Genomic DNA, 15007 nt, shown 5'->3' with positions numbered 1-15007 from the left:
TCATTGTTCTTGTTTGGGCGAGATATTTCATTGCCTGCACACTTGATTTAATATTTTTTTGTAATAGATCTTCTTTAAAATCTATGCAAATTGCATAAAGTGTAGTTTTGTATTCATAATCGACCGTTTATATTTCTTTAGTCGAAAACTTGATCAGATTTAGAAAACAAATATTTTTGGTATTGGCTCAAATTAATGTTTTCATGCAATACAGACATATTATATCTTGTTTAACAGGTCATAATGAGATTGTATTCAGCACCAGTACAATGGTGATTGATTATATTAGTATATTCGACATAATTCGTTTCCCCGGGGATGTGTAATCAAGCCAGTTGTTTAGTTATAACTGATTCAACAGTTGAAATCCAATTACCTGCATTAAGTTTTCCAATCTCATATTTAAAACCAAATTTTGATTATATTCCAGTCGGGTTAGATAATAAGTCACATAATAGATAGTCCATGTGTGAGACCGCTCCCGTCCGAAAAAAATGTATGATTCGGTTTCTTTGTGGATTCTTATTCAAAATTGTCCCCTTTAAACAAATCTGAAGGGTGCCGGACGGAATTTTTGGGCAGAAAATGTTTAAACAATTTTTTAAACAAATACAAGAGATCACGTTTTATTGCCCTGGAACATATATTTTTAGATTTTTTGGGTCATTCTAAATAAGAAAGGTATCTTTTAATTTTTCTTAAAAATTAATATTTTTCGAGTTATACGCGATTTAATATCTGAAAAATGCGAAAATACGCATTTTTGAGGCTTAAAAACTCATATTTAAATTAGTATTTTTGAGGTTGCCAGATACTTAAATTGAAGAGTAAACATTCAGCTTCAATATTCTGAAGAGTGATCGCATCTAGCCTGCCTTAATTTATACCGTTGTTTTTAATTGTTAAATATGCGTGTTTATCCGATTTTTTTTTGGTGCGGCGCGCTCTATTTCAAAAATCTCCTATTTTCCTCCGACAAATATTTTTTCTAGATTCTTTGGAATATTCTAAATAAAATAAGTTTCTTGACATTTTTCTCAAAAGTTAACAGTTTTAAAGTTATAAGCGATTTAAAATCCGAAAAATGCCAAAAAACGCGTTTTCGGATTTTAAATCACTTATAACTTTAAAACTGTTACCTTTTGAGAAAAATGTCAGAAAACTTATTTTATTTAGAATATCCCAAGGAATCTATAAAAAATATCTTTCGGAGCAAAATTGGAGATTTTTGAAATGCTCCGGCAAAAAAATCGGATGGACATGCATATCTAACAATTAAAAAACGATGGTTTAAGTTAACGTTAGATGCAATCTCTTTTCAGGATCTTGAGGCTGAATGTTTAAACTTCAATTCAAGTATCTGGCAACCACAAAAATACTAATTTAAATATGAGTTTTTAAGCCTCGAAAATGCGTATTTTCGCATTTTTCAGATTTTATATCGCCTATAACTCGAAAACTATCAATTTTTGAGACAATTTACAAGATACCTTTCTTGTTCAGAATGACCGACAAAACTTAAAAATATATGTTTCGAAGCAAAAAAAGTGATCTTTTGTATTTGTTTAAAAAAATTTTTTAAACAATTTCTGCCCAACAATTCTACCCGGCACCCTTTAGATTTGTTTAAAGGGGACATTTTTGAATAGGACTCCACAAAGAAACCGAATCAGAAATTTTTCCAGACGGGAGCGGTCTCACCACATCACAGTGGGCCAGAAAATGCAAAAAGCGGTTAAAAATCTGAAAATGGGCTGAAGGGCTTTAAAATTGTAGTCTTTTAAAGGAAAAAATAATAAAAAAAATTAAACTACCCAGGCGTAACTTTTAGGGGGGCCATAAGGTTAATAATTACATTGAGTAGACTTTTCCATCTTTATGCAATTAATTGTTTATATGGTTAAAAAATATTAACAAAATAAAATGAATTACCGTAAAATACGTTACTTGTTACTAAGTATAGTAAGATTATAAATTATTTAGGTACAAATTCGAAAAAACTTAGAGAAATTTATCAAAATATGTTTGGTAATAGGTATAAAAATAAAAATTCCGCTCTGTAACAAGTTTATTAGCTTCTAAATAAATAAACAAGGGCGGATCCAGAAAAGTCTCAAGGGGGGGCATAGCGATAGAAAAATCTAGCAAGGGAGGGGGTAAAAATGGCATGAAATAAAGTCTATTTAAAATCTAATATATTAGTGCTTAAAAGATTATACTTATAACTTACTTTGATATACTTAAATACTAAAATTTAATTTTTAACTTTATAATCAGTTCAAAATGTGAATCCCAAGGGGGGTATGGGCCCCTGGGCCCCCTTAGATCCGCCCTTGTAAATACAATAGTATGCTTACCACTAAAAATCTACGTCGCTCGCGCTGTCGTCTTCCTCGTCGGATGAAGAAACTTGGCGGCTTTCCATATTAAGTTGTAGAGCTCTAAGAGAATCTGCTTCCATTGATTCTAACGAGGGCGCCTTCAACAAGGATACAACTTCAGAAGATATGTTTGAACTTTTTCGGAGTGGGTACTGCCGCAAAGATGAAATTACTGGATCTGAAGTTATAAGGAGCCTGTTTAACAAATCTTGATTTCCTGATATTCTCGAAATTTTTCGTGTATGTTTCTCCCTAAAACTTTTGAGATCCTTATTTCTTGATTCTTGGGCTTCTTCTGACAATTGACCGATAGGCAGAATAGCCTCCTTGATTACTATGGCTCCATGGAGTAATATTTTATGCACGCTAGAAGGCATATAATACCATGAATATTTAGCGACATACAGTTTTGCGGTTTCCAAACAATACTCTTCAAAAGCTCGCACATCGATTGCATAGCCACAAGATAAGGTGCGTAATATAATACCAAATCGCATAATGACATCTTTATCTATGCCAGTAATTTCACTAGACAGTGAGGGGTCAGCAAAAAATCGTCGAGCTGTGTTGCCGTCATTAGTAGTTCCACTACCTCCACTCTTAGGTATATCCACAAGCAAACCTGTTCTGTCTCTGAAAATTTGTTGTATGGTACGTTTCTTGTTTTCAAAAACTGCTCTGTTGTTACTTCCTCGAATTTGCCAAACTTTAACTTCTAATCTATAGGAAATGTGCAGCAAACATTCGAAAAACCTGATCCAGGCATGTAGAGTTGACAATCCAAATTTCAAATTTTCTTGGACAACTTCCCTCTTTAATAGTTTTTCGATGTCATTCATTTGTTTGGGGGTTGCTTTACATATATAACATGTTTGTGAAGAAGCTGTTTCCGTTATTGCATTACACACTTTGCCGTCTATCATCGTCATCACACAAACATGAGAAACTGCAATTTCTTCACTATCCAGCATACCAATAGTGGGTTGAAGTTCTGAAATTTGATTTTCTATATATGATGTCTCCTGTACCGTCAGCTCTTTCGTTTCTTTCTTAAACTGAAAGCGTATAGGTCTACAAAATCGAGTTGACGATGGACGGGGATTTTGCCACACAATAATTTTATCTTGTCCAGGTTGCTCCGCATATAACTGTAATGGCACTATGGATGTAAGAAATAAATCGCCATCACCAAAACTATTATCGGAGAAAAGTTGCTTGTATTGTGAATGACCGGTGCTTCCATCGCATCCCCATTTCAGCAACAGTTTCAAATTCTTTAGAAGTTCAGTTGATAATGAACGAAGAACTGGTTTTTGCAATTCTACTATCCGTTTAACTGTATGATCTAAGAGGTCCTGTAATAATATTTCTGCACATGACTCACTTACAGTTTGTCCTTCTTTTCGGGGATAGCAGCGTAATTTTGCTTCTCGAAGCTTGTGATAAGACGGATATATATCAGCAAAATGTTCTTTTGCTATTCGTCTGTGAACAAGATATGAATGTTTGGTATCTTTTGATTCAATCATTACTGATAGCGCTTCATCTGGGGTGAGTGGAATTATTTTTTTTGACTTCTGAGCTTTCTGCCAAGCTGTCCTAATTTTACCGGCTCGAGTCGGAGTCAAAAGTGCTTCAGAGACAAGTTTTGCGGCATCGTCTTTTCCTTCAGTCTTTAGTTTTCTCCTTGCAGCTAAAGTAAGCTCCTCGGTTTCGAACGTCGATGACAGCTTTGAAGTCTTTCGACGTTTTGATCTTACACTACTCGCAGAAAATTCTTTGCTTGGACGACCACGCCTACCTCCAGATGAAGTTCCTGGTTGTGGCTCAGCATTCGGATCAATTTCTAATCCAGTTTCTTCAAATACACATACACTTAACCACGCTGTATTATTTTTCACAAATCTATCCGTTTTTCTCCCACATTGATCAAGCTTTGCATAAACGACGTTGCAAAACTTTGAAGTGAAAATCCTCATTTTTAACATGGCGTCTGCATCATTTTCAATTTTGTAGTGTCTCACCAAATACTTGAACAGATATTCTGTGCGACTGGAACGTTGTAACTTATCCTTTTCATACAAAACGTCAAACAGTTGCCTTCTGGTGACCATTTTCACTGTGAAAAATATAGAAAAACATTACATAAAAAAAATTTTTTGAAGACGCAAATGAAATAAGACTTACAACCACCATTACGAACAAACTTAACTATATTCTCTATCAAGGTAAATAAAGTAACGCAACAAGAAAATAGAAATTACTAGGTGTTACATTTTAAATAACAAAATAAAATGTGCTGTTATGGTTACAGAATACATTCGTTGGATATGGTTCATGCATATCGATAAGCAAAACCAAAATATCTCAAAAAGGCGCTTGAAGGCGCCTATCAAATTTTAGTATGTTATTAGGGAATGATCAAGCTATTTTTTTAATATTTTTTCAAAGCCGGATCGGATCGGAAAATATGTTATATCTCAACATAATTTTAAAGTATAATATAAAATTTTCAATAAAATCGACTACATAGTAATTATATCTATATGTATACTAATTTAACTTTGATTCATAAGTATTTATATAACATGAAAATACATACCTTGAGAAAGTTTTCTGTACAATTAACCACTTGAGTCAGACACTTTATAACACACATTCACTAGTTGACATTTAGTAGTACACTAAATGAATGTTCGCAAAGAAATGATCCTAACACAAAAGTCTGGTTTTGAGAACCGATGGCTGCCGCAATATGCCTTCTACCTGCTTCAAATTCTAGGAAAACATTATTTATCTATTTCTCGGAGTACCTACAAATTCTGAAAGCCAGACTAATACTTTCATCGAAATCGATTTATGGCCGCTTTTTGAATTTTTCGGCCCACTGTGCACATGGACTAAGACACGTTGCGCGATTTTGGTCTAAGCAACTGTCTCAAAATGTTTCAGTAGTAGTCCAGGGTAATAAGGTTTTTTCCATGACACTTGAACAGCCAGGGTACTGAAGCGTTTTTTCGACAGGTAATACCTATAAGAGCAAATTGTAACTATTTCCTGCGTAGGATCTGGCGGCCATTTTTATTTATAAACAATTAAGTGTCAAAAAATAGCATTTTTCACTTTTTTTTCAAATCAATGGAAAACAGGGTAACTTATGGTTTTTTTAGTATAAATATCTTCGCGATTATGGAAGAAGCTTTAAAATGACGTATTACAAAGTTTGATATACTCATTTATTGTTAATATAATTGCGAGAAAAGGTCGGAATTGCAAAAAAAATTATTTTCGCAATAACTGTTGTAAAACTTAGTGTAAAACTTTGAAATTTTTGTCAATTAAGGGTTCTTTGGTGCTTAATACGTGATAAAAATTTCAAAGCGATTCATTCAATTGTTTAAATTTTATTCAAACTGTTTATCCCAGAGAGCATTTTTTTGCAATAACATAAGTCAGAAGAAAATGACGTTAGAACCATTCCACAGGTGTCAAATGAAAGAGCATGAGCTATATTTTCAACTTGGTTTAAAAAAAGTGAATAAAAAAATGCATTTATTAGTAATAAATAATTATGTAAATGTATCGTAAATCTTTCCCTATAAACTTTTTATTTTGTTATATAAGAAATTATACATATTTATTACAATTTTTTATCAATTATGATATAGATAACATTACTTGGTAGTTGTGCACTTAAAACAGGGTATAAAAATTAATTTTTTTGGAAAAAGTTATTCAAAAACTTTATAAAGAAAAATTGACGATACTTTTGCATAATTATTTATTACTAATAAATGCACTTTTATTCATTTTTTTAAACCATGTTGAAAATGTAGCTCATGCTCTTTCATTTGACACCTATGGAATGGTTCTTAAGTCATTTTTTTCTGACTTATATATATATATATATATATATATATATATATATATATATATATTATATATATATATATATATATATATATATATATATATATATATATATATATATATATATATATATATATATATATATATACATCGGGTGTTCTACAGCATTCGCCGTTTCCCGCATCCTATTCGCCATGCTTTTCGGTCACGAATATCTTCCTCGTTGAGTTGTCTACTGTTCATTGCTTTCTCTACATCTTGTATCCATGTTCTCTTCGGTCTGCCTTTTTTCTTCTCTCGGGTGGTGCATACTGGATCATTTTCTTGGGCCATCTTGTTGGTCCTATTCTCTGGACGTGCCCACACCATATCAATCTATTTTGTTCTATTCTGTCTATAATATCATTTTCTACTTCCATTCTTTCTTTTATTTCTTCGTTTGGGATATGCTGCAGTTTAGATATTCTGCAGCTTCTTCTAAGCGCGTCCATTTCTAAAGCTTGTAGTCGTTTATTTTGTCGGTCTTTGACTTCCCACACTTCCGAGTTGTACAGGACAATTCCTTCCACGATAGTTTGGTAGATTTTTTTCTTTGTCTGATTTTGCAATCCTGTACTCCACCAAATGCCATTCAGCTGTTTTATAGCTTGTCTTCCTTGACTTATTCGATATTCTATATCTTGATCGCATGGGGAGTTTTTGTCAAAAATAGAACATAGATATTTAAATTCATCACATCCTTTTATGTATTCCCCTTCTAATTCTAAGTCTTCAGTATCACCTCCGACTACAAGGTATTCAGTTTTCTCCTTGCTCATTTCCAAACCCCATTTTCGGTACTCCTTTTTCAATTTTCTAATCATGTAACTGGCGTCATCTTTATCAGCAGCAATCACAACTTGGTCGTCAGCAAATAGCAACGTATACAAATAAGAATCTCCTACTGGTATCCCCATTGTTTGGCATTTCCTAGTCCAATATTTCAACACTTGTGTAAGGTAAATTTTAAATAAAGTGGGCGACAGACAGCATCCCTGCAAAAGGCCTTTCGAAGTTTCAAAGGTATTTGAAAGTTTCGTTCCAGTTTTAATTGCTGTTGTTGCATTAGCATAGAGATCTTTTATTGTTTGGATGTATTTTCTATTTAAAGTGGTTTGTTGTAATACCTCAAACATTTTTTCTCTGGGAACGGTATCGTATGCTTTTTTTAAGTCTACAAATACCATGTGGGTTTCTAGATTTCTAGCAGAACGTTTTTCTAGTAATTGCCTTATGCAGAAAATGTTATCTGTGTATGATCTACCTGCCCTAAATCCACTTTTTTCTTCGGAATCTTGCCACTCCTTTTCTATCCGTTTCTTTATTATTCGTCCGTACAGTCTTCCAACTGAGCCGGTCACACTAATGCCTCTGTAATTATTACAACTTTTTCTACCACCCTTTTTGTATATAGGGGTAGTTATGGAGTTTTTCCACTCAGAGGGCACGCCACTATTGCCTGAAAGGCATCCGTTGAATATTTCAATTAAATTTCTTTTGCCTGTGTCGTGCTGTGCTTAATGAGTTCAATTGGAATACCTCCGGGACCAGAAGCTTTATTGTTTTTCATTTCTCTTAACGTTAGTTCTAGTTCTTGAATAGTTATGTTATATGAATAGTTCTGACTTATGTTATTGCAAAAAAATGCTCCCTTGGATAAACAATTTGGATAAAATTTAAACAATTGAATGAATCACTTTGAAATTTTATCAAATATTAAGGACCAAAGAACCCTCATTTGACAAAAATTTCAAAGCTGTAGGGTAATTTTTAAAACATTTATTTAGAAAATATTTTTTTTTTGCAATTCCGACCTTTTTTCGCAATTAGATTACCAATAAATGAGTAAATCAAACTTTGTAATACGTCATCTTAAAGCTATTTCCATAATCTAGAAGATATTTGTACTAAAAAAATCATAAGTTTCACTGTTTTCCGTTGATTTGAAAAATAAGGGGAAAATTCAATTTTTTGACAGTTAATTGTTTATAAATAAAAATGGCCGCCAGATCCTACGCAGGAAATAGTTATACGCTGTGAGCTCGTACGTAGAGGGGATATATATAAATTCGTGAGCGCCAGTAGTGACAAGTCTGTAAACGTTTACCGGAAATTTGACATAAATGTCAAAGTGATTAATTTTAAATTAAAATTAAAAACATTAATTATAAAAAATATTAGTTGATCAAAGCTGTGGTTTATATTTTTACCTTAAATATACTTACGTTTTAAATACTGAATTTGCGTTTTTTAATGTTCTGTAATATGTAATTATAAATTCATCTTGGCGCCATCTACATGATAATTGTGAAAGTATCCGAAGTAAGAAATTAATATTTCATCAATAGAACGTCAAAATGATTAGCAAAATCTTAAAATCTATTACAATTTAATTGCATTTTAGCGTTGTAAATATTAAGCGATAACAATTAAATAATAAATTTAAAAATTACCGGTGAAAGTTGAATTAGTAACCGCTAGGAGCGACACCAGCGAAGCTCAGAGCGTATAATCAGTTCCTATAGGTATTACCTGTCGAAAAAACGCTTCAGTACCCTGACTGCTGAAGTGTCACGAACAGGGTATATTTTTGTCTTATTATCCTGGCCTATAGACATGTTGCGAGACCAAACTCGCACTGCGGGCCGTTGCGAGACCAAAAATCGCATGTCTAAAGCGGCGTTTACACACAGCGATAAATCAAGCAATTTATCGATATCAATCGAGTTGTTGCAATTTATAGTTGTGTGTAAACGGTACATCGCAGCGATTTATCGGAATTGAAGTTGGATTGCATCGATTTCATAGATTGCATCCACTTACTGTAACGATCGAGTTGTTTCAATTTATCGTCGTGTGTAAACGGTACATCGCAGCTATTTATCTGAATTGGAGTTGGATTGCATGGATTGCATCAACTTCGGAGAATCATACCGAATTAGTATTTATTTACCTATCAAATTAAACGGATACCATTAAGCTTATAATTTGATACTATGTGGTTTTGCCAATTAATCAACAATATATAATACTTTTACCAACTATAAGAATTATATGTACAGGGTGATTGATTAGTTGAGTAAAGCTCCGTAGATCCGTTATAGTTATAGATAGCAATAAAAGTTAATAACAAAAATTGTAGCCAACTTTGAGATTCACATTTCAAAATTATTTAGAATGTTACAGGGTGTTCGATAACATAGTGGCCGATCAAACTTATGTTTTTTTTTTAAATGGAACACTCTATACTTTATTTTATACTCGAAATCATCTTAACTTCTCCATTACAAAAATATAAAGGTTTGTCATTTATACATGGTACTTACAAAATTATAACCAATTTTATATGAAAATCGTAACAAGTTAAACTCACTGTATAAATAAAAATAAGCACAAAAGCAATGGATTATTGATGCCATATTTTTTTATTTATTGTCAAAATTTTCATAAAGGTTTGATATTGCTAATTTTCTCTATATTGAATACAGGGTGAGTCAAAACGCAAGTATATTATTTGCTCAGTATGTAATTTTAAATGGAACACCCTGTATTTTATGTGACTATCAAAAAGTATCATTACCGTACTTTAATTTTTATAAAATATTCCCTTTGTCTAAATTTATTAGTTTTCGAGATATTTTCATTTTTCAGAGCAAATTATTAATTACGGGTCTAAAACTTTCCAAATTTTGAGTAAGCCATGACTGAATTGTCTAAGACTGACAATTTACGATTACTGATTATCAATCTGGTAATAAATGTAACAATGTAGCAATTAAAGAAAGAAAATAATTTATTAGTAATAAATTTTACAAAAAAAAACAACCACAAAATACTTACAAAATTTTTGAAACAATTAACAACTGCTTTTGTGTGTATGTCTACGAAACAAGAAAGAAAAATTATTTATTAGTTATAAATTTTGCAAAAAAAAAACAAACACAAAACAAACATTTTGTGAAAACAAATAAAAACTACTTTTGTATGTAAATGTGCCAATGTAACAAATAAAGAACGAAACATAATTTATCCGTAAAAAATTTGACAAAAAAATGTGAACATTTTTGAAAAAATTAAAATATTTTAAATATTTATGTAATTACAAAGTTGTTCAAAATGACTGCCCAACACATTTTATGCATGCCTAAAAATGGTCATTGAATGAGTTACTTACACTATGAAGCATTTGTAAATTAACACTTCGAAATACTCTTTGTATTCTATTTTTCATCTAATCTCTTGTTGTTGGAGGCATTTTATAATCTTCATTCTTGTAACCCCAAAAAATCAGTCCAGTTTACTAAATTCTGGTGATCTGGGTAGCCACGCTACTGTTCCTTTGAAAAATGAAAATATCTCGAACACTAATTAATTTAGACATAGGGAATGTTGTATACAAATTAAAGTACGGTAATGGTAGTTTTCAATAGTGATATAAAATACAGGGTATCCCATTTAAATTTTACTGAGAAAATAATGTATTTGCGTTTTAACTCACCCTGTATTAGATATAAAAGAAATTAGCAATATCAATCATTTTTAAAAATTTTGACAATAAATAAAAAAATATGGCATCAATAAACGATTGCCGTTGTGCTCATTTTTATCTATACAGTGAGTTGAACTTGTCACGATTTTCATATAAAGTTGGTTATAACTTTGTAAATACCCTGAATAACATACCCAATTTTTATATTTTGTGATGAAGAAGTTAACAGGATCTATTCGGATGAAAACTCGTTATAATTTATTAAAGGGTGTAAAGTGTACACAATACCCCCTCTTCAATGTGTCGTGGTCAATCATATCGTGATAAATCGCAGCAACATATCGCAGCGCCTAAACAGCGTTTCAATCAATCAATAAATCGCAGCAATTTATCGTCACAACAAATTGCTGCGACTTATCGCGGCGTCTAAACACCGCTTAAAGTATTTCTATTGAAATGGGAGACTTGATGCAACGACCTGCAGCGTTGAGACACGTTGCGCAACAAGTTCATAGTGTGTACCTCGCATCTATATAAGTTATATATATAAGTTATCTATATAAGTTTATAGTTATTTGAAAATTTGGAATAATTAGGTACTTGAGCATAATAATTATATAAGGTCATTAATTTTTGTCAAACCCAGGAATTAAAAAGTTTCTATTTTTAGAAAATAATATTATTAATCTTATTCACAGTCAGGAACTAAAAAGCAATATCTTGATCTCGGAGGTAAACTAGACTATGTCGACATGGCTCTGTTTTGTTTTTATTATTTTACTCACTCAGCTCTCCAAGAGCTTTCTAGAGGTATACTGCGCTTGGTACTAATGACCTTCTTCTTCTTCAGGTGCCATCTCCGCTACGGAGGTTGGCAATCATCATAGCTATTTTAATTTTTGAGGCAGTAGCTCTAAATAGTTGTTTCGAGCTGCATCCAAACCACTCTCTCAGGTTCTTCAACCATGAAATTCGTCTTCTTCCGATGCTTCTTCTGCCATCTATCTTTCCCTGCATTATGAGTCGTAGGATACCATACTTCTCGCCCCGCATCACATGTCCGAGATACTGTAGCTTCTTTTCTTTAATTGTAAGTTCAACTTCCTTTTCTTTACCTATTCTTCTCAGTACTTCATTGTTTGTAACTCTATCTACCCAGGACTAATGACCACGAAAACGAAATTACCAAAAAAATAGAACACTTTGTTCAAATAATTTGAGAGGTAAAAAGCGCCATGTAAACTTGGGTGTTTTTACCTCACAGTTACTAACTGCGTGCTGATGGCAAACAACACTATGTTGACTTAGTGCACTGAGCACCTAGCGGCAAACGGGTCATAGGTAACTGTTCTTCTTAACAGAAATAAATCTGTTTGTTTTTATCTATTCTTTTTTTATAGTTACATAGTTGTTTTTATAAAAATCGTGGTTATTAATACATTGTAATAAACAATCAACAAAAATATTGTGTACCTTCTCTTAAAGATTGGTGTTTCTATTTCGAATGGTATTATACACATAGTTTTTAAAAGTTATGCATCACTTAAAAGATTATTTGGCCGCGCCCGTATTATATAAACGGCCGTTAGTACAGGTTGCCGATTTTGACAGGTGACCATCAACACTGGTTTTACTGTAATAGCATTTAACTTAAATAAAAATTTGTTTCATGAGAAGTACCTAGCTAATTTTTTTGGGCTTAAATACCTTTAAATTTAATAAATATTTTATAAGTATAGATCAAACCTATCAGAGGTAAACTGCACTCTGTCACTGTAAATTACCATTAATTACAGTAATTAGGGCAAATTTTAACGTTTCATTAGTTGGATTGTAATTAATTATATGTTATGATTAATTACAATAATGTTAATTATATGTTATGATTAAAATACGATCACATTATCTTTCAGACCAAAAGATACCTAATTATGGGATATATAAGATTTTCAAAACATTCAGAGGTAAACTGCACTATGTCACTGTAAAATACCATTAATTACAGTAATTAGGGCAAATTTTAACGTTTTATTAATTGTATTGTACAAACTAGTTATATGTTATGGTTAAAATATGATCACATTGTCCTTCAGAGTCAGAGCAAAAGATACCTAATTATGGGATATATGAGTATTTTAAAATAATCAAACTGCTCTACTGAAAAGTTGTTTAAAATTACATAGTGTAGTTTACCTCCGAGGTCCAGATATATATATTCATACCGGGTGGTGAATTGGAAAACGGGCCATAGGAAACTCAATGTAAAATTCTAAACTGTTGAATTCCTGCTTCCCTAATTATTCTACATCAAAAGACATGAGAAACTATTTGTAAAGGATTGCAAACTTTATTGAAAACAATTGTTAAATTTGTTCTACGAATTAAACACATTCCAAAATTTTGTAAAATATAATAAATTTTATCAAAGTATTTGCCAAATTTAGGCCACACACAGTGCAAGAATGTGTATAAGGTTGCCTTCGGTCACAATGAAATTATTATATTAACAATATTTTGAACTGTCAGTCTTTTTATTTTATCGTTTTTATTGTTTAAAAAACAATAAAGTCGAAAATATGTCCTCAGTTAAGGAGAAAGTAGTAATAATAAAGATGTTTTATTCAGTCAATAGTTTGCGTACTGTCAGAAATAGTAACGTGTGGCCTTACTTTTACGCACTTAGGTATGGCAAATGTATTCTATTTTTCAAAATTTTGGAATCTGTTTAAATCGTAGACCAATTTTAACTTTTGTTTTTAATACAGATTTTAATCCTCTACAAATAGTTTCTCATGACTTTTGATGTAAAATAATTAGGGAAGCAGGAATTCAACAATTTAGAATTTTACATTGAGTTTCCTATGGCCCGTTTTCCAATTCACCACCCGGTATACAAATTTCACTAATTGTTTGGGTACCTATTGAAAATCTGGGGCAAAAAAGTACACTATTATCGTTCGGAAGCGTTTATTTCCTTTTTGAAGCAATTCTACAATGCAATAAGAGAAAAAATTAAAATGTGTATGAATTATATAACAAAAAATAATGAAAAACTTAATTTTTTAATTTCATTTATTTTTTAAGAGGAAACAGTAGCGATCAACAGGTAGCGAAAACTCGTTCTAAGATTGCGGCTGTAATTTTGAATATTTTTTCTAGATATTTGGCACACTTATTCGTAATATAACAAAGAATGGCGGTACAGAGCCCAATTTGAAAAATATATTAATATGAGGAAATTACTCTGTAATTAAATACAATGTTAAAATAACGAGCCTGTACCGCCATTAAGAAGAACAAAAAAATACACTTTCTTCAAATAAACTTTTTTATCCGATGCCTAGATTTTGTGTCATTTTGAAACTACTAATGAAATAAAAAATTTTAGTAGCTGCCAAATGACACAAAATCTAGGCATCGGATAAAAAAGTTTATTTCAAGAAAGTGTATTTTTTTGTTCTTCTTAATGGCGATACAGGCTCGTTTTTTTAATATTGTATTTAGTTACAGAGTAATTTCCACATATTAATATATTTTTCAAATTGGGCTCTGTACCGCCATTCTTTATTATATTACAAATACGTGTGCCAAATATCTCGAAAATATATTCACAATTACAGCCGCAATCTTGGAACGCGTTTTTGCTACCTGTTGATCGCTACTGTATCACCTTAATTTTGTTTTTTATGATATTCAAGATGCACAGTAGCCTGTTACTATTTTAAATTTTATGTAAATTATCTCACATTTTTTTATAATCTAAATTTTTGTAAGTTTGGTACAAAATATTATCAAACAGGCAGTCATTCCGTATAAACCAATGTCCGCCATGGTTGTTGGCGACGACACGCGAGGATGAGACTCAAAAATTAACATCAAAGTGTGGACGCTAGACGAGACAAATATCAGTGTCTCTACTAGCTAGACCATGTCTATGTCTCAAATATAGACCGTTGCGAGACCGTCGTGCAACATGGTCTACAAGTGAATACGAGGCTTAACAGGCCTAACCTTGAATGGCGAGCTGCCCCAAATTCTATTTTTTGAATCTTTAGGGGTCTTTTCGTCATTTTTATTTAAGCAGGAACCATTTTTGCTCAATATCTCCGGTATTACCATCTTTTCGACAAAAAGTATGAGAACTAAAATTCATTGTTGAAAATTTGATTTTTAATAATTTGCTTTATTACAATTTTTTTTCTCGTGGTCGATATTTTCCGAGTTCTGA

At 31.9% G+C, this 15007-nt stretch overlaps 1 protein-coding gene across 1 annotated transcript; it reads right to left on the bottom strand.

The window, feature by feature from the left end:
• Positions 1–1898: 1898 nt before the first annotated feature.
• LOC114325767 (uncharacterized) lies at positions 1899–5272 on the bottom strand. Its single transcript, XM_028273897.2, has one exon. The coding sequence runs from the start codon at positions 4493–4495 to the stop codon at positions 2360–2362; it is 2136 nt and encodes a 711-aa protein (XP_028129698.2). The 5' UTR covers positions 4496–5272; the 3' UTR covers positions 1899–2359.
• Positions 5273–15007: the final 9735 nt, after the last annotated feature.

This window comes from Diabrotica virgifera, chromosome 1, assembly GCF_917563875.1.
Source record: "Diabrotica virgifera virgifera chromosome 1, PGI_DIABVI_V3a".
NCBI lineage: Eukaryota > Metazoa > Arthropoda > Insecta > Coleoptera > Chrysomelidae > Diabrotica > Diabrotica virgifera.
The sequence above is the reverse complement of the archived record's forward strand: the minus strand, read 5'-3'. Positions and strand labels throughout refer to the sequence as shown.

Coding starts and splice junctions, on each gene's coding strand:
- LOC114325767 (XM_028273897.2), bottom strand. CDS start 4,495: ATGGTCACCAGAAGGCAACTGTTTGACGTTTTGTATGAAAAGGATAAG.